General features: G+C 48.8%; 1 protein-coding gene across 3 annotated transcripts in view; it reads right to left on the bottom strand.

Moving 5' to 3' along the window:
- The window catches only part of NOX5 (NADPH oxidase 5), a 40526-nt gene that overhangs the window by 14982 nt on the left and 520 nt on the right, over positions 1-25024 (bottom strand). For 2 of the 3 annotated variants that reach the window (XM_043470910.1, XM_043470908.1), the window contains exons 2-15: positions 21157-21280; positions 19365-19515; positions 17736-17946; positions 16517-16751; positions 14974-15127; positions 14619-14797; positions 11837-12019; positions 10069-10201; positions 6618-6760; positions 4209-4406; positions 2281-2325; positions 1746-1870; positions 1431-1515; positions 150-249 (exon numbers count right to left, since the gene is read on the bottom strand). In XM_043470910.1, coding sequence (XP_043326845.1) covers positions 150-249; positions 1431-1515; positions 1746-1870; positions 2281-2325; positions 4209-4406; positions 6618-6760; positions 10069-10201; positions 11837-12019; positions 14619-14797; positions 14974-15127; positions 16517-16751; positions 17736-17946; positions 19365-19515; positions 21157-21280 — 2066 coding nt within the window. The remainder of the gene's footprint in view (positions 1-149; positions 250-1430; positions 1516-1745; positions 1871-2280; positions 2326-4208; positions 4407-6617; positions 6761-10068; positions 10202-11836; positions 12020-14618; positions 14798-14973; positions 15128-16516; positions 16752-17735; positions 17947-19364; positions 19516-21156; positions 21281-25024) is intronic. The other variant, XM_043470909.1, reaches the window with a different exon arrangement.

Below are 25024 nucleotides of genomic sequence, written 5' to 3'. Positions count from 1 at the left end.
CAAATTATTATGTTTTGTCGGGGGGAAAAACAGCTCCCTCTCCCCTACATTTCTGATAGGAAGAGAATAAACACTTTCTTACAGAGACCCTGAACTCCACCGCCCCCCGCCCCCCACCCCATCATCCTCCAGCCCCATCCCTCTCCTACCCTCCTGCGTCTCCTCAGCCTGGTCCATCTCCAGTTTGGTCAGCAGGCTCACAAACCACTCGAAAGACTGCTGGTCTCGGTTAATCCAGATGAAGTCCACCTAGGGAGAAGGGCCCAGATCAGAGTGGGGGGTGGGGGGGTTTACCCTCATTCACTCTTATCTGTGCTCCCTAGGCTCCCTCATGTGACCACCCTGCTTTTAGCACGGCACACACTATCATTGCCATTTAACTGGGGTAGTGGGAGGGGAGTGGGATGGGGGTGCAAACAGGCTCACAGAGGTAAAGAATGAGGCTACAGAGCAGCATGGGACCAGAAGTTCTAGACTGCCAGGTCAGAGCTTTCCCTAATAATCTATTGCTCACAGCAAGCAGTGTTCTGAGCTCTTAAGCTTATTAAGCCAGAAGAACATTTTTTTTAAGAAACTCTTTTAATAATAGCCAGGACATGGAAGCAACCTAGATGTCCATCAGCAGATGAATGGATAAGGAAGCTGTGGTACATATACACCATGGAATATTACTCAGCTGTTAAAAAGAATTCATTTGAATCAGTTCTAATGAGATGGATGAAACTGGAGCCCATTATACAGAGTGAAGTAAGCCAGAAAGATAAAGATCATTACAGCATACTAACACATATATATGGAATTTAGAAAGATGGTAATGATAACCCTATAAGCAAAACAGAAAAAGAGACACAGATGTACAGAACGGACTTTTGGACTCTGTGGGAGAAGGCGAGGGTGGGATGTTTCGAGAGAACAGCACGTATATTATCTATGGTGAAACAGATCACCAGCCCAGGTGGGATGCATGAGACAAGCGCTCGGGCCTGGTGCACTGGGAAGACCCAGAGGAATCGGGTGGAGAGGGAGGCGGGAGCGGGGATCGGGATGGGGAACACATGTAACTCCATGGCTGATTCATGTCAATGTATGACAGAACCCACTGCAATGTTGCGAAGTAATTAGCCTCCAACTAATAAAAATAAATGAAAAAAAAAAAGAAACTCTTTTAAGTGGCTTACACAGAATAATGAATTTTCAAATGGCAAGCATTTTCATTTTTAAAACCACCATCAGGCCACGGCTAGCAAGCATCATGGCTGTGACTGCATCCCGGCTGCCTGACTTTCAGGCTGTGTTCTTTAATGAGAGGCCTGCCTTCAGGGCCCAGAGTGTCTCTCCAGGTGGAGAGACGAGCTGGGCGGGGAGGAACTGGCTCTGGTGTCTGGGGAGAAGCTCTGGAGTCCTGCCTGTAGGAGGCAGCACTCACTCACCTTGTGGAGTTTCATGTCCTCGTCCTGACCACTGTCCCTCCAGGAGTGCTGGCAACTGGGGCAAATGTGCTTTCTCTTCTGGTGTCTGAGGGGAGGGGACAGGAGGGGTTTTGAGTTTGGGGTGAGTATGAGATTTCTCAGGACCCCAGAGAACAGTGCAGGCGACAGGGAGGGAGGGTGGGGTGGCAGGGGGGGGATGAGACCCCAAAAGAGAGCAGGAGGAGAAACAGAAGAGGAAAGAGGTAACAGGGGACATGGAGACAGGTGACAGGGAGTGGGGAGGGGGGCATCTCTCAGGATTCTGCCCCAGGATACCTGTATAAGATGCTCTGCAGGATGGAGGCAAAGGGCGTGATGCCAATGCCTGCACCGATGAGCACAGCATGCTCGGAGGCAAAGATCCTGCGAGTGGGGGTCCCATAAGGGCCATCGATGTAGCACTGCACACAGGAGGGGTTGGAGGAGAGAGAGGGATGGCTGGGCGGTGACAAGTGGACCCCAACACCTCAGACCCCCTGTATATGCAGGCAGTTGTCTCCTGGGCTGGGACCCGGGAGTCAGTGGCTCCTGCTCAGAGCACTGTTCACACACTGCACTCTGCTCTCGAGTCTGGGAGCACCCTAGAACTCCCACGCGCAGATCTGGTGAGAGCAGGGTCCAACCAGCACAGCCGTGTGCCCTGTGAGGGTGGGCGGGGGTCTGATTCCCATTATCTGGAGACCTGGGAGTCAGGCTGTGGGGACGAAGAGCACGGGAACTGAGCGCCCCAGCAAGCCCTCCCCGTGGGCAGAGGCTTTGTCCTCCGCTTGGGGCAGTGGTTTTGGTCACGGCCACCCCCGGAACCGCTCACCTTGATGTTACAGAACTGGTGGTTCTCAGAGCACATCTCGGAGACCTGCAGAGCATAGAGCAGAGAAAGTGGGTCTCTGGGAGTGGGTGGGCCAGGCATTTCTCAGAGGTTTACTCGCCCTTGCAGTCTGAGCAACCTTACAAAAAGGGGATTGCCTTTTCTATCCAAACCATTCCAAGGAGCATGGGGCACTTTTGAGGGAAAACATCAGTGATGTGCTGGTAAACTGACTCCTCCTCAGAAGAAAGGACCACCAAAAACAAATTCCTGATTGTTAGTGTCGAGATTTCTGATGTGAACACTGTCATCACGGCTCCCACCAATGACTGGTTTTAATAACTGGCTTCCCCCACCAACCTCATGATCTAGAGCCCTTGAGCCCCAATTACTGAGCTGGCATGCTGGAACTACTGAGCCCGTAAGCCTAGAGCCCATGCTCCACAACAAGAGAAGACACTGCAATGAGAAGTCTCGGCACCGCAATTAGAGAAAGCCCAAGCAAAGCAATGAAGACAGCACAGCCAACAATAAAAAATAAATAACAACAACAATAAAAAAAAAAAAAAACAGGCTCTCAAAATTCCTGAAAATTTAACAATCGCTCTTGTGGTCCAATACAAGTCAGCTTCAGGTGTGACAGAACACTCAGCCCACCTGCCTCGTGGGCTCAGCTACACCCGATTGCTTTCACGTTTCCAGACACACCCTGGCCGTGAGCATGCTTTCCCTGGGCCTAAAGCACACCACACTTTCCTTTTCCCCGGCTGGAAAATTCCTGCGCATCCCTCAGTGTGCACCTTGCTTGGAGTGGCCACCTTCCTAGAGTCTTTGCCCAGGGTCTCCGGGTAGAAAAACCAGGTGCTGGCCTGGCTCACAGCTCACCCTGCCCTGGGGACCCTGCCGTGGGCTCACCGATGGGGAGCCACCTGAGGGCAGAGAGCAGGCCTCCTCTGTCTATTCTGCCTCACTCCTCCAGCGCTGAGCACAGCCAGACCAGATTCCTTGAGGTTCATGTGCTTCCTCCCTGAAGATGAAGGAAACAGGCCCACAAAAGGGCTTCAGAGGCCTGTGCTGAAGGTCTCTCTGGTTAGGAGTGACCTTCACAATCATCCAGGCAAATCCCTCCTTTCACAGAAGAGATGAATCTGGGAGTGTGACAATGACTCACTCAAGTTCGCTTGAGTAGAGGGTGGGGTGGAGCCTGGGTCTCTGTCTGCCTGTCCTGCGCTCACCACATCACACCACATTGCTCCTTTGTCCAGGGGCAACTGAATTTTGTGTCCTCCACGGTGCTGGCCTTGAACTACTTGTGATGGTTATTTTAGGAGGTGCACTGTGAGAGGGCTACTCCTCTAACAGTTTAAAAAAAAATCCTTCTTATTGCAAGGAGAAAGCCTTACATCATGGTTATTATACCCCCTTAACTTCTAACACTTACTATTCCCTCTTCTTTTTTTTTTTCCTTTTAACGATGTGAGAAAGAAAGAAATGGAGAGCATGACAGAGACAGAGAGGGAACAAGACAAAGACAGCAGCTTCAGGCTCAGAGCCTCATTTAACAGGCAGAAACATCTGGCAAGAATTTAATAACATTGTTTTTGCTTTTAGACTTATCTTTTTTATGGCACATGATACTGATTTTCCATTAAACACACTAATCTAAAGAATCCTTTTAAAATACAATTAAGTTTAAAGTACTGTTGGGATGTAAGGAGAAATATTCAGTGGGAAATATTACCTATGGGAAGTAAATATGGTAAAAGTTACAAAGGTGCCTGCCATACAGGTGAGAGGCTGCAGAAACACCATGTGGTGTGGGGTCCTTCCTGACTGGGGCCCTCTCTTCCAAGTTCCAAGGACCCACCCACCATTCCTGGGAGAAAAATCTTTGGCTCTCCAACCCCCAGCTCCAGCTTCTTCAGCCTTACCAGGACCCGGTCCTCGGCTGCAGCTTGCCTCAGTGCCCGAGTCCTATCCTTTGTCCCCGTGTTCACCATGCCTTCGCGCTCCCGCCACAGAGTTCCCTCCGGCCTGTAGGATGTCAGCTCCACAGTCACCTCCTTGCTGGAGGCTACTGCACTCTGTGCTGAGGCTCGGAAATCGATGGGCTGGGGCTGCACGCCCTGCTAGGTTTCAAAACAAATATTGCTTTATTATTCAAATCATAAATCAATACAATTTAAAACAAAAACTCAGAAACTACAGAATTTTAAAGGATAAAGTAAAAAAGCACCCTGAACAGAAAACACAACTTCTCTAACCATTTTCTGTCCTTCCAGACTTACACACATGCACTTTCACATAAATGGAACATACTACTTTGTAACTTGGCTTTTCCACTTACTACATCTTGGCTAGCTTTACATGCTAATGCATATACATTTACATAATCTTTTTTAGGCAACTTACTCTTCCATTAGAAGGGTGATTGGTAATTTTTTAAACTGCTTCCCTATTGTTGGGCATTTTGATTATACTCATTTTCTCATTATTGTTAACAACCATGGTGTATAAAACAGCTCTTCCCCTTTACTCTGACTTATTTTCTTCATGGTCTTTATTACCATGTGACACATTATGTCTCTATTGTGTATTTACTGTCCACCACCCTCTCCGGACTGGAAGCAGTGACAATGGGTATTTTGTTTATTGACAAATCTCCAGCATTTAGAGTAGTACTTGGAAAACAGTAGATCCTGTGCTCAATAAATGAAGTGAAAGTTGCTCAGTCGTGTCTGACTCTTTGCAGCCCCATGGAGTCCATGGCATCCTCCAGGCCAGAATACTGGAGTGGGTAGCCTTTCCCTCTCCAGGAGAACCTCCCAATCCAGGGATCGAACTGAAGTCTCCTGTATTGTAGGTGGATTCTTTACCAGTTGAGCTACCAGGGAAGCCCTAAATATTTGCTAAGTGAATGAATGAACGAAGTGGTTAATGAGCTTGCATACATGTCCAAATAGCTTTTTAGGATTAAACTCCTAAAAATGGCATTGCTAAGTCATTGGGTAGGAAGGCTTCCCTGGTGGCTCAGGTGGTAAAGAATCTGCCTGCAGTGCGGGAGACCCAGGTTCCATCCCCGAGTGGGGAAGATCCCCTGGAGAAGTGAAGGCCTACCCACTCTAGTATTCTTGCCTGGAGAATTCCAGGCAAGGACAGAGGAGCCTGGTGGGCTGCAGTACATGGGGTCACAAAGAGTCAGACCTGATTGAGCAACTAACACTTTCACTTTTAAGCTGCTGTGTATAGATATTTAAAATGCAGACACATATAGCCAGACTGTCCACCAGAAAGTCTGTGCCAATTTACTCTTTGGCAGTGGTGCCTGAGACCCCAAGGAAACACAGCTTTTAGTACATCTACCCACCAATTCGCAGTGTGCCAGCACTCACCTCATTTTGAAAATCAGCTTCCTCCTTCAAGAGGTTTCCCCTGATTAACAGGAAAGAACACCCTGCCTGTTTCTACCTACCTCTCCATTCCCCAAAGTTCTACTCTTGGCACTTTCTAGAAGGGCCCTCTGGTCTGGCCAGGCAGGATTCCACCTGGTTCCTTCTCTGGACTTTATATTCCACGAGGGCAAGGAAGGGCTGGGTCAGCCTGGGGGAATCTCTTCCTTTGACCTTCAGCAGGGTTTCCACTTATTAACCTGATTCCAGGCCTGGTGGCACAGCCTTCTAGTGTTCAGGCACCCTCAGCCTTCTACATCGATTCCTGCTTTTTCAAGTGCTGCTCTGACCTCTCTGCATTCCTCCCAAGCCTCCCAGAGCCTGTATTCATTGGCAGTTTGTCAATTGTATGGGTTTTATCAGGGCTCAAAAGATTATTAAACTCATGGTGGTGACGATGATAATGGTGGTGGTGGACGTGCTGATAGGGATAATGAATGGTCCACCTGGACCACGCTGCCAGTTCACGCAATACTTTACATGCATACATTCCATGGGTCCTTAAAACAATCATGTTAGAAAGGAAAGCCAAGGACAGGAACCACCTCTATTTCATAGGTAAACAACTTGAGGCTCAGTAAGGCTAAAAGATGTGCCCAAGTCCATACAGTTAGAAAGTACTAGAGCAGAGAGGTAGAAACGGATTTTTCTCCTCTCAATTTCCCCCTCTTTGCCTTGGCCCCTGCCTTCTAATGGAGCACACTGGACCAGGAAGGATCACGTGTGGTCCGGCTTCCAGGAGGCTCTTGGACCACACATTCTCAATTGGCCTACCCTCTGTGCTGTCCCAGCCAGTGTTCACAACTGCTCAGAGGTTGCCAGCTAAGAAGGCAACTTGGTCCCTGTGGGTTTGTCACCATGGTGGACCCTTTCTCCCCTTCAGTCACTTACCTGGGACTTCCTCTGACTCCTCTTCATCTCCAACCTCCTCGAGAGCCTCTTGGAACCACAGAACACTGGGTCTGATTTCTTGAAGGACTCAAACAACCTGTTGGTCCACTGGCCCTGGGACCGGATGTGTAGCCAGATGGTGTCTGAACAAGAGACAGGGCAGGAGGTGAGGGGTCAGTGCTGGTCTCCACAGGGACACCTGTCTCACTGAAGTGACTGGGACTGGGCATAAACCCCTTAGGCTCTCCTCTGAACACCCTTCCTCAGGTCCGAACTAGCAGCCACAGCCATGAGACTGGGAGAGGTGGCCTCTCTGGTGCAGACCTTGCAATTTTTCTCAGTGAAGTCAACCTACGTGTTCAGTCTCCTCTGCCAAGGCAGGGGTCAGAGAGCCCTGAGCACACTGGGGGCGCCCTAGAGGTGAAGGCCTGGCCTCCTCCATCAAGCCAGGGTCTCAACAAGGTTGGGGACCATCTCTCTCCCACATTCTATGAGATGCCTGTCAATGATTCTGCACACAGTAGGTGCTCAATCAATAGTGGGACCAGTAGCTTTCACTGCTCTGTGTCTGGGATGCAGAGGGTGTTTGCTAAGGTTCCCTATTAAGTGGATGACTGGTAGAAGGGTGTTGGGGGTACCAGAAAGAACATACATTAGAGCAAGGAGGCCCCTAAGAGACTTTCTGGTCTGGAGTTCTCTTTCTTTTATTTTAAATCATGAACTCTTTTGGCAGTCCTGTGAAGGCAAGGATAAACTCCTTCTCAGAATAAGTTCTTTAAATACCTTGAATAATATATGTAGAAATTATGAATGAAACCAATTATAATGAGACCGTTACCAAAATACATTAAAAAAATTTTTTGATTTAAAAATACATGTGCTTTTTTGTTAATACATGAAATAACGAGATGCAGCAGGAGTTGCACGGTCACTGGAGATGTGAATTAGCGATGAGCGTGAATGACATGTCAAAGTATGGACAACAACCATATAGTCCATATAGTCCATGGGGTCTCAGAGTCAGACGTGACTGAGCGACTTTCACTTTCACGCTCTCACAGCTTTGTGCGGAGGGGACTGAAAAAGTCAGGTCCTGGGACCCCTGCTCCCAGGAGCCTCCCTGGCGCTCCCTCGCCCTCAAGGTGCAAAGCAGCAGGAGGGCTGCGCTGTGCCCCGTCTGCACAGACGCACCCTGAACTGCCTCACAGAGTGGCTCAGATGGAGCGGCCTCTTAAATGCCAGTCGAATTCAGTCAGCCAGAGTTGCCAGCCTAAGTTCCACCCCTGGTCCTGGAAACCAGCTCCACAAAATCAGAGGATTTACCAGCCCCCACGTGGACTCACTTACTGCAGGGGGCTCAGGACTAAGAGAGTCCAGGCAGAGACCCTGAAGAAACCCTTCAAGAATTGGTCAAATAGGGACTTCCCCAGTGGTCCAGTGGCTAAGACTCCCAATGCAGGGGCCCCAGATTTGACCCCTGGTCAGGGACCTAGATCCCACATGCCACAGCTAAAATCCAGTGCAGCCAAATAAATAAATAAACACTTTTAAAAACTGGTCAAATAAATTACACATCTATATTATAATCCTATTACTGTTAATACACTGGACTAGCATGCAGCCATGAAAAGGAAAAGTTGTTCTTTTAAAAGAACTGACATGCAAAGATCTTCATGACATATCATTCATGGAGAAAAAGTAGGTGGCAAAACAATGTAATCCCTTATATGCAAAACCATAATCCCTTATATGCAGAATTATCTCTATATCTGATTATTCATGGAGATACATCAAAATCTGGAAAGCTATTCACCAAATGATTGACAATAGTTTTCCTTGGGTAGAATTATTTGAGGGATTTTAATTTTCTTTGGCACATATTTCTATACTGTCCAAATTTTCCAGGAACATATCTGTTTTTTATAAAACAGCAAAAAAAGAAAAAAAAGAAAAGAAAAAGGGAAATAAAAATAGGAAGAAAATAATCCACCCTCTCTAACCCTCACCCCCACCCCATTGTACATCCAGGTCTCCACTCATGTGATTCCAGGGCAAGTGTTGTACAGCTTCTCGTGGGGAACCCTGGCCTTGGGTCTGTGCCCTGAGCTGTGGGAGCTGGGCCCGGGGTGGGGCCTGGGCTGGGGTGGGAGGCATCGTGAGTGGAGCTACAGCTTTCCATGGAGGAGGGTCAGAGAACCCCGGCAACCAGAAACCTTTAGCTCTCATGAAGCCAAGCAAGGGTCTCGCTGCGACAGGCCATACAAGGCCTCCTCCGTCAGAAGCACTTCTTGAGGGACTCCCCCGGTGGTCCAGAGCACTCCGTGCTCCCAGCGCAGGGGCCTGGGTTCAGTCCCAGGTCAGGGAGCTAGACCCCATGTGCCACAACTAAGAGTTCCCATCCCACAGCTGTGCTCCAGTACAACCAGACAGATAAATAAAAATAAATATTAAAAAAAAAAAAAGTAGCACTTGAGATGGGAAGGCTAATCCCTGGCCTGGCCTAGAGGTCAGAGGTCCAGACTGTGGCCCTACCAACAGCCCAGGACCGGAAGGCAGGCACGCAGGCACATGCATGGGTGGGGGTCGGAGGACAGCTGGGCGAAGAGAGGGTCGGCTGAGTAGTTCTGTGGGTGCTGGGCACCCAGAGGATGGAAGTGGTCAGGGATGGGGGAGAAGGATGGGAAGGGATTCTGTTGCCTTGGGGCTCCCCAGGTCTCATGCCCACATGGAGTAGGGAAGCCTGACTTCCTATCTGTCACAGCCCTCTGGAAATGCCCTGGTGCCCCTTCATCTGAGCCACTACTCCTTTGCTTAAGACCCTTGCAGGCTCCCAACTGCCTGCACCATTCCACTTTTCACCCTGCATTTGAAGACCTTCCTGACCCCACACTACCTCTTACCAATTTTGCCAGCCACTTCGGTCCTTTCTCTGACTTTCTCTTCCTTCCGCTCACCTCTGCTTCCTTCCTCCCTACTCCACCTGACCCTCAACCCAAACTACATCAGACCCTTCTACATTTGCAGGTTTCATGCTTCCCCTTCTGCCTCCACCCCCATGCCCTTCTCCTACCTAGTAAACTCCTATAAACCCTACAAGGTTCAGCTGAAAGGCCACCCTGCCCACTTCCCCCACCAGGTCAGGCCCTCCCCGGTGACCCTCACAGAAGCCAGTAGAGCCCCAATCACCCCATTTAGTCAGCATCTGCTCATCTGCCCCCATGTTCCAGAGGGAGACCCAGGAGGCCAGGTTTGCATCCTGGGTCTTGTTTATACATCTCCCCCCCCCCAGCATCTGCACATCTGCCCCCATGTTCCAGAGGGAGGTCCGGGAGGCCGGGTTTGTGTCTCAGGTCTTGTTTGCCTCTGTGTTCCGGGCTCACAGCCTTGCGTGGCACATGGCAAGGACTCAGTAACACCCCCTGAGGGGCTGGTGGAGTTGGTGCAGGCCTACCTTTCTGCTCAGGAGCACTGCTGATGGTGAAGGGGTGCCACTCGTAGCGTGCGATGCTGGGGATGTTCAGATACAAGTAGTCACCAGGTCTGTAGTGGAAAAGAGGGGGCCTCTTGATGAGGAGATGAGTGACCTGGGGAGAGAGAGACCAGGGTCATCCGTGCAGACTCAGAGCTGCCAGGGGCCCCAGGACCACAGGCTGGGCCATCTTCTTCCACCATCACCCAGGCCAGCCTGACATGAGACCTTTTGTGTCTCTGAGTGGGGGCTCACCCTACAGCACATCTGCCAATGGGTGGTAGGTGGCAATCGGAGAAGGGGAGGCAGGCTGTGTCTGAAGCGGGGCTCATGGTGTGATCCCACTTCCTCTGGTGTAAATGCTGCTTCCTAGTGGCCCTCGTCCTCTGTGAAGCCCCCTGACTGCTCCAGCCCCTTTTCTGGAACTGCTGTGGCATTTGGCTGGCATTCCAACCAGGAACAGGCATTTCTCCCAGGATACAACAGCCTCCTGGAGAGTAACTTTGGTTTATTGAGCACTTACAGGTGCCAGAGCTGTGTGGAGCTCTTTAAGTGCTACCTCTAGTCCTTACAACAACTCCCTGAGACGAATGTCAATCTTTCTCCCCTCTATGGAGGAGAGGCTGAGTTAGAGAGGTTAAATGCCTTGCTCAAGAGCACCAGCTAAGAAACCATGGGATCTGAATCTAATCACTCTGTCTGATGCCAGGGCCTAGACACAAACCTCAGTCTCTCATCCAGCTTCCGTGTCCTCACTTTCAAGTTGTCCAGAGTCAAGCCCCCCAAAACTGCCTGCCCTTTCTCCAAAAATGGCACCAATTACTCAGACACCTGCAAGACAGCCTAGACTCCTCTCCTCATACCCCCACCCCAACCCCAAATGCAGCCAGCTGCCTCTCGAGTCTTTCTATGATACGCCCCCTCCCCACCCTGGTCAGGGTCAAGGCTCTCATGAGCTCTCCTCTGCATATGTGCAACAGCCTCCCCAGTGGTCCTCTCTAAGCCATCTTCCACGGAGCAACTAAAGAAATCCAGCTGGAGTATAAGCCAGCTCAATACCACCATCCTTTCCCCACCCTGCTCAGGCGTTCCCGTGGTCTGCAGAGTGAGGCCACTCACCATTAGGCCCTGCCCACGCCTCCAGCTTCTCCCTGGCACCTTGGCTCCAAATTACTTGTAGTCCCTTCAGTATAGTATGCCCTTTCACTACTCTCTGCCTTTGCCCATGCTGTTCCTTCTCCCAGCAATACCCTTCCCTGTCTTGTCTATCCGACAAACTTCTATTCATCTCTCAAAACCCTGATAAGGCAGCTCCCCTCTCATTCTGAAGCTTCTCTGATCTCTCAAAGACAAAGAGTTTAATGCCTCCTGAGATTCTTCTTCTCTTGCCAACACAGCCCTGCACTGATGAAAGGGCTGACTCTCCTATTATCCTGTGTGTCTATGGAGAGTAGAAGAGTGCCTCCACTTTCTCTGCATCTCTGTCACCTAGCGCAGGGCCTGCCACCTTGCCAACATGTAATACATACTTACTGAAGGTGTTCTATGCACACCTGGCCTTTAGTAGCTCCCTGCCTACCCACCATTCCCCTTCCAGAAGCGTCACTCTTGCAGGGCTGGACCAAGTCTTGCACTGGCTTGTCTCCTCCATCGTGCTCCCTATTTCCTGGGGGTGGAGGTCTAACAGAGTACCCAGGTGCTGCACCCCACCACCTGGGACACCTCTTGGCTCCTCGGGCCCCCTTTGTACCTTGGAAGGGAGGAGATTGACTTCCACGATGTTCAGGGCCGCCATGCGGGACGCTGCCAGGCTGATGGTTTTCTCCAGGAAGAACAACGTGCCAGGGACCAGCAGCCACTTCCAGAAGTTGGGCCCATGCAGGATGAGCAGGAGCCACATGGGGAGGTAGGACAGATGGGTCCAGTAGAACACCTGTGGGAGATGGGGGAGTAAAATGTCAAGGCACAGGGGTGGGACAGAGCCAAGGTTCACAGTCATCCTCAAAGCCAGGACTATGCCCAGAGCTTTGGCCATACACACCCTCTCCTGGGAACAGGCTTGGGTAGAGATTGGGGGTGGGAAGCTCTGTTGCCTCTTTGTTCTGAGGGCCTGGCTCAGAGAGTCTGTAAGTGAAGATTCTTGGCACCAGTGACCAACACCTGGAACATCTGCCTGGGCGTGTTCTGGGCCGGGTGGACTGCCCCCTCTGATGGGCTCATCAGCACCAGTGTCCCGACCCACTGACCCTTTCTCGGGGGGAAGGAAGGAAAGAGAGCAATGATGTTCTGGCAGCGGAGAAGAAAGAGCAAAGCCCCGAGTTTTAACACCTGCTCGGCTACTAGCTCTGTGGCCTGGGTCTGATAAGTTACTTCTATGAGTCAGATTCCTCATGGGTCAAGTGAGGATGCTGATTATGACCTCAAAGGGTCATTGTTGGCTCAGAGTAGGTGACTGTATATACATATATGTCTGTTTCTGCTACGACCAGATCAGTCCAGGGGACACAATCTCCAAACTAGATCCTTCAGGACCTTTTATATCTCCAGGAGGCTAGAGAGAGGGAAGCAAAGCTAGACCTAACACCTGTAGAGCGCCCACATGCTAGGTGTGTATAGTTATTGACTTCACCTGTATTATCTCATTTAATTTCTAAAATAACTCCAAAGGTAGAGAATCACAGCTCTGCTTTATAAATGACAGCAGTGGAATGATCAATAAGGAGTGGGGTGGGGATTAGAACTCTCAAGAGCTTGTTTCTTGCCCTCTTTGTGCCGTCTTGAGCCTAGTTTAATCCTATTAGAGCAAGAGGATAAGCCAGCAAAAAAGGTAGAATCTTCTAGAGCAGAACATTTTCACTCGCCAGACACAAATCACAGTTCAGTGGCAGAACCCAAGTCACATGTCCATAGTATGCAAACCACCTGGAACTTCCTGGGCTCTGGAGTAAGCTGGAGGGGGCACAGCATGAAATGAAGGTGGGTGACTCACTTTGCTGAACAACAGAAACCAATTATACTTCAATGATTTGGAAAACTTATTATTCCAATAATTTGGAAAACTGCACACAAATTTGGAAAACTCAGTAGTGTCAACAGGACTGGAAAAGGTCAGTTTTTATTCCAATCCCTAAGAAAGGCAATCCCAAAGAATGCCCAAACTACCGCACAATTGTACTCATCTCACACGCTAGTAAAGTAATGCTCAAAATTCTTCAAGCCAGGCTTCAGCAATACGTGAACCGAGAACTTCCAGATGTTCAAGCTGGTTTTAGAAAAGGCAGAGGAACCAGAGATCAAATTGCCAATATCCGTTGGATCATCGAAAAACCAAGACAGTTACAGAAAAACATCTATTTCTTCTTGATTGACTACACCAAAACCTTTGACTGTGTGGATCACAATAAACTGTGGAAAATTCTGAAAGAGATGGGAATAACAGACCAGCTGACCTGCCTCTTGAGAAACCTGTATGCAGGTCAGGAAGCAACAGTTAGAACTGGACATGGAACAACAGACTGGTTCCAAATAGGAAAAGGAGTACGTCAAGGCTGTATATTGTCACCCTGCTTATTTAACTTATATGCAGAGTACATCATGAGAAACGCTGGGCTGGAAGAAGCACAAGCTGGAATCAAGATTGCAGGGAGAAATATCAATAACCTCAGATATGCAGATGACATCTCCCTTATGGCAGAAAGTGAAAAGGAACTAAAAAGCCTCTTGATGAAAGTGAAAGAGAAGAGTGAAAATGTTGGCTTAAAGCTTAAAATTCAGAAAACTAAGATCATGGTATCTGGTCCCATCACCTCATGGGAAATAGATGAGGAGACAGTGGAAACAGTGTCAGACTTTATTTTTGGGGGCTCCAAAGTCACTGCAGATGGTGACTGCAGCCATGAAATTAAAAGACGCTTGCTCCTTGGAAGGAAAGTTATGACCAACCTAGATAGCATATTAAAAAGCAGAGACATTACTTTGACAACAAAGGTCTGTCTAGTCAAGTCTATGGTTTTTCCAGTGGTCATGTATGGATGTCAGAGTTGGGACTGTGAAGAAAGCTGAGCACTGAAAAATTGATGCTTTGGAACTGTGGTGTTGGAGAAGACTCTTCAGAGTCCCTTGGACTGCAAGGAGATCCAACTAGTCCATCCTAAAGGAGATAAGTCCTGGGTGTTCATTGGAAGGACTGATGCTGAAGCTGAAACTCCAGTGCTTTGGCCACCTCATGCAAAGAGTTGACTCATTGGAAAAGACCCTGATGCTGGGAGGGATTGGGGGCAGGAGGAGGAGGGGACAACAGAGGATGAGATGGCTGGATGGCATCACTGACTCGATGGGCATGAGTTTGAGTAAACTCCGGGAGTTTGTGATGGACAGGGAGGCCTGGTGTGCTGCGATTCATGGGGCTGCAAAGAGTAGGACACGACTGAGCAACTGAACTGATACTCCAACAAAAATTAATTTTTTAAAAAAAGGAAGAAATGAAGGTGGGAGCCCAAGATAGGCCAGGCAAAGGGGAAAGGCTGGGGCACCTCAAAGTGGCCTCTCCTGCGGACACAGGAGCTGGAGCAGGCGAACATGAGGAGCAGCAGCAGGAGCAGAGCCACGCCGGTCGGGGAAGCCAAGCCGTGAACCCAGCCGATGCCAGGTCTCGTGGTGAGCAGGAGTTCCCAAAACCGGAAGGGGCTGGCCTCAGACTGAGCCTGGAGCGCTGGAGACGAGCACAAGACAAGATCGGCCCACTGCGCCTTCCAGTTGGGGTTCCCACTTCTCCCCATCCAGCTTATCCAGGACACCCTTCTCCGCCCACCGGGACACGGGAGCGGGATAAATTAGTGGTTTGTGGAAAGCCCAGATCCCCACCCCACCCCAGCCCAGCCTACTCACCGAAGTTCACCACATGGGCCACGGTGTGCACCAGCGAGAGCCCGACCACCACGTAGCCCATAAGCTGGTGGAACTGGATGTTGTGGTCCAGCGGCAGGACCTGAGCCAGCCACGTGGCCCGCAGCCACGTGAGGCAGCGCCTGAGCATCAGCACCTGGCCAAGCAAAGCGGTAGACAGCCCATCTGGCTCGCTCTCTAACCTGGCCGCCCCTTCGCAGCAGGTGTCTCCCTGCCTCCCGCTGAGATGGCTGTGCTTACCAATGGGCGGGGCTGTGTGGGCGGGGCTTGGTGGGTGGGGCTGGAGGGTGGGCGGGGCCGTGGTGGGCGGGGCTGGAGGGTGGGCGGGGCTAGGGGACATCACCATGTCCCCTGCCTCAAGTATTCCATTGCTGCCTCGATCCATAGCTGGGGTCCCAAAGTAGGACCTCCAGAACTGGGCAGGGAAGAGAAAATCTTACAGAATGTTTGTATTCCTTTTATCTCAACACGTGGGAAACACATAAGCTTCTACTAATGTTTAGGCTCTGTGTAGACACAGAGCCCTCATTGAGTCATAGGTCAGACAGGCACCATGTTCCATGTAGTTCTTGAGATGTCCTGAGGGGAGACGGCACTTTTTAAGGGGCTTATGGCGAGGGCCCTCTCCCTTACTCATTTGCTTTAATTTATGCCTGTCCTATTGTGTGAATTTGTGGATTGCATTAACTGCTTTTAACTTAAGCAAGCTTAACTACCCCTCAGAAAGGACATGTAGCTTAAAAAGATTCCCTACAGAGAAAATGCAGATTGAAAATAATGTTAATAAGGCAAGAGCAAGTGACCACGAAAATGAGTCATGTGTCTCCCACTCCTGGTGTGAATTCTTTGAGGCCAGTTATGAGGTTAAAAATAAAACTCCTCTAGTAAGAAACTGATAGTGTCAAAAGGAGTATTTGAACTAGAGATGTACATCTCTGATCATTAAAGATGAATCTTGACTTATAGTTATATTGTGCCTAAACCTATTGGCTAACAGTAACAGGGCATGCATATAAGTAAGTGAGCATATATTGGGTAATTGGGAGGGGGTTTTTGTTTTTTGTTTATTTTGTTGTGTTTTGTTTCATTCCAGTTGTAGAAGTGTATTATCAAATACACTTGGAGACCTCAGGCTCTGGTCCAGAGGATCACATTCTGGCATTCAAGGCCTCTTGAAGTATTCTCTTTCTGGCTGGAGCCCTCACAGGAGCTAGCCCAACCTCGTCTGGGTCCACCATAGGGTAATTGTGAGGGTCAATAACCCTATGGAAAGTGGTTAGCACTGTGACTGGTACATAGCAAGCACACAAAAATGCGAGCTGTATTATTTACCTGCTGTGTGACGACAGACAACTCACTGCCCCTCTCTGAGCCTTAGTCCCCCCACTGAGTGTCGGCCCAGTGGATTTCTAAGGTGCCATCCTGCGCTGCCAATGCAGGTGTCCATGCGTGGGTCATTTAGTCTAAGAGGAGCCTACATCAGTCCCCCTGCCCGCTTCCCTGCGTTGTGCCCACAGAGCCCTACCGCGATGAAGCTGCAGTCAAAGTTGAGGCACTGGCCGCAGCCCTTGGCCACCATGACGCTGGCTCCGAAGGCCCGGTAGGCACTAGCTGCCAGGGCAAACAGCAGCACGTGGAGGCCCACGAAGGCGGCCAGGCAGAGCGCGTGGCTGCGGTGGTTGTGCCAGTAGGCAGAGGTCAGCGGGCGAGGTGGGCGCTGGTGTCGCGGGGGAGCAGGGGGCGTTAGCCAGCGAGCAGCGCTGTAAGAGAGGACTCCACTCAGAGGGGCGCGGTGCGGCGGGGACCACCGGGGTGGGAGCCTGGAGGCGCACTCCCTCTGCAGCCACTAACTCTTGGGAGCCTTGGGGCAAACAGGCCGGCTTCCTTTTACATCAGGAAAGGGAGGTCAAGTGACTTGCTTACAGTCACACAGCTAGGTAGAACTGGCATCAATCTCCTGTCTGTCTGATACCATACCCACGAGTTTTTTTTTTTTTTTAACTACCTTGAGTGGGGAGACAATCATAATGGATGGAAGAATCTGAGAAATTTTTGAAGTTAATACACAAAAAGAATGAAGTACAAAAGTGGCACTATTCAGAACTTGGAGTTAGATAAACTTAGGTCTGCTGTAACACCCTGTTTATATTATTTTCTCCACAGTTCCTGTCAAATTTGTACTTGTCTAGTGTATGTACTTGTTTATTGGTATAAAATACCTGTGTCTCAGCCTGGAATGCAGCCCCAGCAGAGCTCTGCCATTACTGAGAACAAGGTGTGGTACAGAGTAGCTGCTCAAACAAGTTGAATAAATAAATGTCTTTGCTAAGTATTTGTGTGCACCTAGGTGTGTTACTTCAGGTGAAATAGTTTTAATGTCTTTTTGTTACTTCATTCTTTGTGTAACTTCAATTTCCTTTTCCATGTTATGCAATGATATACTTGTAAAAATGCCCAGCACATAACTGGTGCTTAATATTGAGTTGATTCTTAAGGAACCCTGTAGAAAATGCACGCATGACAACAGCTGCCCTGCAGAGGGCAGGACAGACATTTGGCCCCAAGAGAAAGTGGGCAGAGGAGCTAAGCTGGGCCAGGGAGGGAACCCGAGGGGCTGGGCTGGGGGGGGACGACCGGGGCGGGGCAGGGCCAGGCCGAGGGACCCTCCTTGTGCTCAGGCCACACTTCGCACCTGGACTCTGATCCCGGAATGGGCTGTGTGGCTGCACCAGCCAGGGCGGTACCTGATGGTCAGGTTCTCCATGACCTCGGGGACGCGCTGTAGCTCGTCTCGGAGCTCCTCGAAGGTGATGGTGCCGCTGCAGTCCTTGTCGGCCGACTCGAAGAGCGCCAGCGCCAGCTGGTCCAGCTTCTCCTGGGGCAGCGAGATGGCGCTCTCGTGCAGGCACGCCTGCAGCACGGTGCGCAGCTCGTCGGGGTCGACGGAGCCGCTGCCTGTTTCAGGCGAAGATGAGGCCTAGTGGGGACCTGCACCCACCTCCCTCCCACCTCACTCTGTACTTGCAAACTCCCCCTGCCTTGCACAACCATTGCATCGTGGGGTTAACTTCCTGTTCGTTCAGGTTTCTGCCAACCTGATGTCTTTAGGAGTAAACACCAGGCAATCAAAGGACATATGGCACCTCCAGCTCACAAACCTTCCATGGCTCCCTACTGCCGGGCTCAGCAGAGGCAAACACCTTCCCAAGCATGGAGAATCTTTGGCCTCAGTGCATGCCTTCCTCTAGAATCTGCAGCCTCCTCTCTAAGCACCACTCAACTTCCAAGACCATCTGCCCAGAAGATACACTTGCTTACTTAATCTCTAAGGAGCTATGTGCCCAGAGCCCCAATTATTCAGAGGCAAATTGTATATGAGGTGGTGGTGAAGAGGTTTCTGTTTGTTCCCCAAATTGTAGCAGACTCTGCTCATCCATCCATGTTGTCCTGAGAGGCCACAGCTGGTCCCTCAAGTGCAGGGTTGTGACCTTATGAGAACATGAGTGGCTAAGAGTGATGTGAAAAGGAAGCCAAAACTACAGTTGACCCTCAGTACAGACGGGTTCCTCATCTACAAATTCGATCACAGTTGGTTGAATCTGTGGATGGATGAACCCACAGATATCAAGGGTTGACTGTATGTCTACATTTTATATAAAGGACTTGAGCGTCCATGGGTTTGGGTATCCACAGGGATCCTGGAACTAACTGGAGAAACAACTGTATCAAGTGAGATGGGATCTGAGGCTTTTTTTTTTTTTTCTGTATGTATTTTCATTCTTCATAAGTAGTAGGACCCTTGATTAGAAATTTCTTGACTTATTTCGGATATAGACACACATGAGGTAGCAATATGCCCCTGACGAATTCTAAGGGATGAGGGTGTGAACCAGGCCCTGAGATACATTATTAATCTTGGACACATTCAGAAGGTGATCTGTGATTATGCCCCAAAGGCACTGCAAACTCCCACTAAAAATGCAAAGGAAGGAGCAGTTACTTCACAAATAAATCCAGGGACCAGGTTCTTAAAACCTGGAAAGAGGGAGCCCCCCAACCTCAAGACCAATTATTGCACAGGATGGGTTGAAGCCTTCCCTATCTGATCCAAAAAGGCTATGGATGTGTGTAATTCTCTTTCAAAAGAAATAATTCCTTGATTTGGACTTCCAAAGTCCTTCCAAAGTGATAACAGGCCCTTTTCCATAGCCAAAATCACACAGGAGCTAGAGAAACCCCATAGGCTAGAGGGCCGTGCCCAGGAGCACAACAGCAGCTGGAGACATTAGCCCAGTGCTGGGCAGTCGCTGAGACAGCCCGTTCCCTTTGTCCCTCCCTCGGAGTCCTCCTCCCATCCCACCAAGGATGCTTACCGTCGACGTCATACACCTGGAAGAGGAATTTGAGTTTGTCCATGGGGCTGCCGTGGATGAGCAGGGTCAGTGCCTCCTGCAGCTCCTGAAGTGTGATGGTGCCACTTCCATCCGAGTCAAACAGGACAAAGAATCTCTCAGCAAAGAAAGACTGTGGCCAGAGGAGGACAGGAGATGGGTACAAACGTGGCCATGGAGCCTGGGCTTTGAATTCATTCACTCTGTGTGTGTGTCTGTGTGTGTGTACACATGCCATGGGGTGGTGGGATTCAGGGAGGACTCAAGTGACTGAAAATAGCCTGTGATCTGCCCAATGAAGCCACACCAGGGGACAGTGTCCATGGCCCATCCTGTCAGCTGAGAACAACTTTGGGCTCTGGTAGGAGAACTGTTCAGATCCCTGTAGCGAGGATAGGCTTGTGAATGGGTCCTGGGCTCCCTTCTGGCTCTTGGGCCTGGTAATTTCCATAGGCTCTCTGTCTCCATAACCCACCACTCTCATCAGCCTTGCAGTCCAGACTTCTGGTGGCCCCTTACTCAACTTGGGACAAAGGTCAGATTGAGCGTCCCCCTGCAGGCTCCTCCCAGGTCCTGTCTTTTTCCCCTTCGGGTGACCTCGAGCGACAGTGAAGCCAGGAAAGACTTATAAAGAAGGTGGCACTTGAATACCTGTGTCTTTGCCTTGTTGTTTGGGCTGCCTAGAGCCTACAATTAAGTGCTCCTAATGTAGAGTCGTTCTTAACAGCACTTGTTCTCAGGTGCTCGTGCACTCACTCCATTCATCATTCAACAATTCTTTCATTCAAGAATCGTATCTGCACAAGCCCCTGCTTGCCAGGCAGGTCTTGTGTTAGGCACTGGAAACACAGAAATTAAGAAGACAGGCTGGGTCAGTGTCACAGATGTGCCAGGCCGAGATCTACTCCTTGAGGCAGGGCGAGGAGCCTGAGGGCTTTAGTGTCTGATCTAAGTTCACAAGCATGGGTTCACAAGCACGAGGCCCACTGTGGGCAGTCAGCCCTGCTTCGGCCTCACTCTTTTTCACCTGGGTCCCTTTAGTAATGCCTTTATCACTCTCCTAATATTACTCTACCATCCCGAATGGTCTTCATCTTAAGATGTCTTATAGCCCCAATTAGGCAGAAGGCCTTTTTTCCCTTCCCCATATTGACTATGAAAGGAGACAATGTTCAGAGTTCAAACAGTGTTTAGAGTGCCCCTGGTACCAGCAAGTGAGGAGTCCTCCCATCCAAACAGGGGCATTCAAATGCTCCTTGTCTCACTCCCATCAAGGATACAGGCCACCACGAGAGGCCATCCCCGAGGACACCTGCGGAGAGGTTGGCATTTGCAGGCTCACCCCACCCTCCTCTCTGCTAATGTCTCCACTTTTTGTCAGGCACGCAGGCTGTTATGGGGATGGGCAGAGGACCTATGACACCGAGAGAGAGGACTGGGGATGGAGTGGCAGTGCAAACAGGCCTTTAATGGGTACAAACCACGGAAAAATTTGGTTTTTTGGCAGGAAACTTAAGTCTTGGCATCACCTCTGCCCATGAGGCTGGCAGTAAATGTAAGGTCAATAATATTTCTTAAGATTTGACAAGCTACTGATTTCCAACTTCATGTGTTGTTTGAAAGATCCCAGGAGGCCATGGCTACCACCATGGATGGAAGGGCCCCAGTAGCAGAGACTTTTCCCTCCTTGTGAGGTACTGTGTCCTGGAAACCAGATTGCTCCTCCTCTACAAAATATAAGCACAGGGTCCCCACTTCTGGAGCAGACACTTGCCTCTTTCACCTGCAGGGCTTTTTTGAAGTCTTGCAGGTTGATCTCCCCATCGTTTCCCGCAATAGTCTTAAACTGGTGCGTCACCCACTGAAGCCACTTGGCGTCCTCCTCGGCAGTCATGGTGCTGGGAGACAAAAGAGACAGGTGGGTGGGTTTGGGGTGTCCAAGGGCTCAGGAGGCCTCACAGTGGCCCCAGGACCTCTGTCTTCCTCCAGCTGGGGTCTCAGGCTTCCCACAGCTGCTTCTTGTTGTCTTTAAGTCTGTTCCTTCCATCTAGGGCATTGGCTGACCCAGGCTTAAGTCTCTTTAGGTTCTGGGATGACAGGGCCCCAGTGAACTGGACCTCAGACGATGGGTGTAAGTTCAGAGAATGGCTCACTCCATGGGTGTTATTAACACGGTGACAGTGACACCCCACCTCACATTTACCAGCTCTTTACTGTGCTCCGAATCCTCCCCAGTCACTCTTTGCTTTGGTCCTTGTTACCGAATGTAAACTACTCGACCGCTCTGAGCTTCCTTCCTCCCTAAGACATTTTACAGGGAGGAAACAGGCTCAGAGCACTTCAGTTACTTAGCAGAATTTATTCAGCAGGTCAACTTCAAGGCCACTGCTTTTCCCATCACACCCAAGAACCTCCACCCTCTGCCTGAACATTTCAAGTATAAGCCATGCAAGGGCTGAGACTGAGGGCTTGACTCTCCAGGTCCAGGATGTATCAGCAATGTCACAAGGGCATCAGCCATCTTAAACCCTCACAGATGGGCTAGCTAAACTGTGATGAGAACAGAGATTAACACTTTGTGTGGCATCAGAACCCAGCAATCCAAACTTGAGTCAATGACGAGTCAATGAGTGAGAATTTATGTCACCTTATTCTCTAAATTTCCTTTGTGAGAATGGCTTTTGTCTATATCCCATGAGTTTAATATAACTTTAAATAATTTAGCTACAATCAATCCTTGTTATCTGCAGATTCCATGTATGGAAATAAGCATACTCGCTAAAATTTATTAGTAACCCCCTATACTTGCAGCATTTCTGAGATCACTGTGGACATGGGTTAAGTGGGAATGCATTTGAGTCACTTGATGTGCATGTTTCCTGTTGAGGTCAACACAAGCAACAATCTGCCTACTTGTCTCAGCTCTCAGACTATAAACAAATGCCTTTCCCACAATCTATTTAGTGTTGTGTGTTTCACATTTTTGCACTCTTCATTGGTGATTTTGCTCTTTAAAATGGCCCCTAGGAAATACAAAATACTGTCTAGTATTCCTAAGCACAAAAGTCTGTGATCTGCCTTATGCAGAAATTACATTGTTAGATAAGTTTTGTTCAGACACGAGTTCTAGTGCTGTTGACCATAAGGTCTATGTTAATGAATCAACAATTTCTGCTTTTAAAGGAGTCTTTAAACAGAAACACATAAAACAAAATCATGTATTGATCATTATACGAAAACTGTGTGCCCATCAGCTGGTAGGAACCAAATCCTGTATTTATTTTTCCCAGGAATAAAGGTGCAGAATTTCCTCATTCAGGGTTTGTGGTGACTTTACAAAATACAGCTACCACAAAAAATGAGAATTTATTGTATATATAAATAAGATTAAAAATAATGAGTTAAAGTGAAATGAGTCAGAGAATGACAAATATTTTATGATATCACTTATACGTGGAATGTAAAAACTAAAACATACTGTTAACATAATGGAAAAGAAACAGATCCACAGATATAGAGAACAAACTAGTGTTTACTCGTAGGGAGAGGACAGGTGGAGAGCAAAGATAGAGGTAAGGGGTTAAGAGGTACAAACTACCATGTATAAAATAAGCTACAAGGATATATTGTACAACACAGGGAATGTAGCTAATATTTTATAACTATAATGGAGTATAACCTTTTGAAAAATGAAATAAATGGGCTTTCACTTAAGAAACTAGAAAAAGAATAAATCACACACATACATGAATAGAAGGATAGAATCAAGTATAAAATCTGAAATTAGGAAACTAGAAAACTGGAAAAAAAAGGTCAAAATGGTAAACTGATTTTGGTTACAGCGATGGTTTTACAGATGCATGCATATGTCAATATTCATCAAATTGTTCATTTTTATTAATAATTGTACATCAATTATGCCTCAGGATAGTGAAAAAAGGGCTTCCCTGGTGGCTCAGATGGTAAAGAATCCGCCTGCAATGCAGGTGAACCAGGTTTGATCCCTGGGTTAGCAAGATCCCCTAAAGAAGGGAACGGCTACCCACTCCAGTATTCTTGCCTGGAGAATCCCATGAGCAGAGGAGCCTGGAGGGCTACAGTCCATGGAGTCACAGTCGGACATGACTGAGCAACTAAGCATGCATGCTCATAGTGAAAAAAACAAGTCGGTCCTATGAAAATACTAAGTAAAAAAGCGTGATTAGAGAAAGTGAAAAAATAAAATATTAATATTGAGAAAGGCAATAGAATCCAGAAAATGGCTACAGAAATATGAGTATTGTGTGCAAGTGATTGGTGAACATAGAGAAATGAATTAATTTCAAGAAGTAACAATCTGAACAGACCAATAATCATTTAAATAGTTAGTAAGGGGGCTAAATGTCAACATTTAAAATAATGTCAGGCCCAACTTGTTTTCACAGTTGAGCTTTCTCTAATCTTCAGAAAATAAGTCCAATGTCAAACCATCTCAGATTGTAGAAAATGACCATAAGATCCCTAGTTTATTTTACAAAGCTATCATTACCCAAGCCCACTGAAGACAGCATGCGAAAAGAGAAAATTCTAGACAAGTTTCACTTACAGAGATGCAAAACTCTAAAATATAACCTAGTTAAATCCTAAAGTTTACTTAAAAAATTAGGGCTTCTCTGGCGATCCAGTGGTTAAGACTCCAAGCTTCCACTACAGGGGATGAGAGTTCGATCCCTGATCGAGGAACTAAGATCTCACATGCCACATGGCATGGCCAGAAAGTAAAAATCAATTATCATCATCATCAGGAAGGACTTATTTTAGTAATATAAGTGTGGTTCACTTCTAAGAAGTCTATCAACAGCCCTCTGCAGCCCAACAGGGCAGTCTCCTAAAAGCATGGTTCCCAGGCCCTGGTAAGTGCTTGTCAGAAACAGGGCAAGATGGTGAAATGCCCCTTCTGACCCACCAAACTCGGGGCAGGGCCCAGGAATCTGCATATGTAGGCAGAACCCTGAATGTCTGTGAGCCACACAACATGGTCCAGGCTCACATCTGGAGAAGCACGGCCCTGAAGGTTAAACAGCCTCACCTACTACTTTTCTCGGGACCCCACAGGAAGACATTCCACAAAGCAGAGCGAATTCTAGGAAACAGGCTGCACACAAGTGCTAACCCAGGGAGCATGGGGGCAGGGTATCAAATGTTAACCTCCCTCGTCTCAGAAATATTAGTGTGCCTGGCCTACAGGATGAGAAAGGAAACTCTGCAAAGAGGCTGGAGAAGAGACAACTGGTGGGAAGTAAAGAGTGAGGGAGGGTAGGGAAAAGGAGGTAGTCCTCAACAAGAAGCTGGGAATCTGCAGGTTTCAGAGCTCCAGGGGAACCTGGTATTGACGAGAGGCCAGAACTGTCCCCAGAAGACCAGGTTCTTAGGTCCACTGGCCCCAGTGTGTGATAGTTTCCTCATCTGTGTATTCGTGTGTGCTAAGTCACTTCAGTTGTGTCCAACCCTTGGCAAACCCATGGATTGTAGCCCGCCAGGCTCCTCTGTTCATGGCAAGAATACTGGAATGGGTTGTCATTTCTTTCTCCAGGGGATCTTCCCACTCCAGGAATCGAACCTATGTCTCTTACGTCTTCTGCATTGGTAGGTGGGTTTTTTTT

This window comes from Cervus canadensis, chromosome 6, assembly GCF_019320065.1.
Source record: "Cervus canadensis isolate Bull #8, Minnesota chromosome 6, ASM1932006v1, whole genome shotgun sequence".
Taxonomy (NCBI): Eukaryota; Metazoa; Chordata; class Mammalia; order Artiodactyla; family Cervidae; genus Cervus; species Cervus canadensis.
Note: the sequence above shows the minus strand (reverse complement) of the source record. Positions and strands in the feature narration are given on the sequence as shown.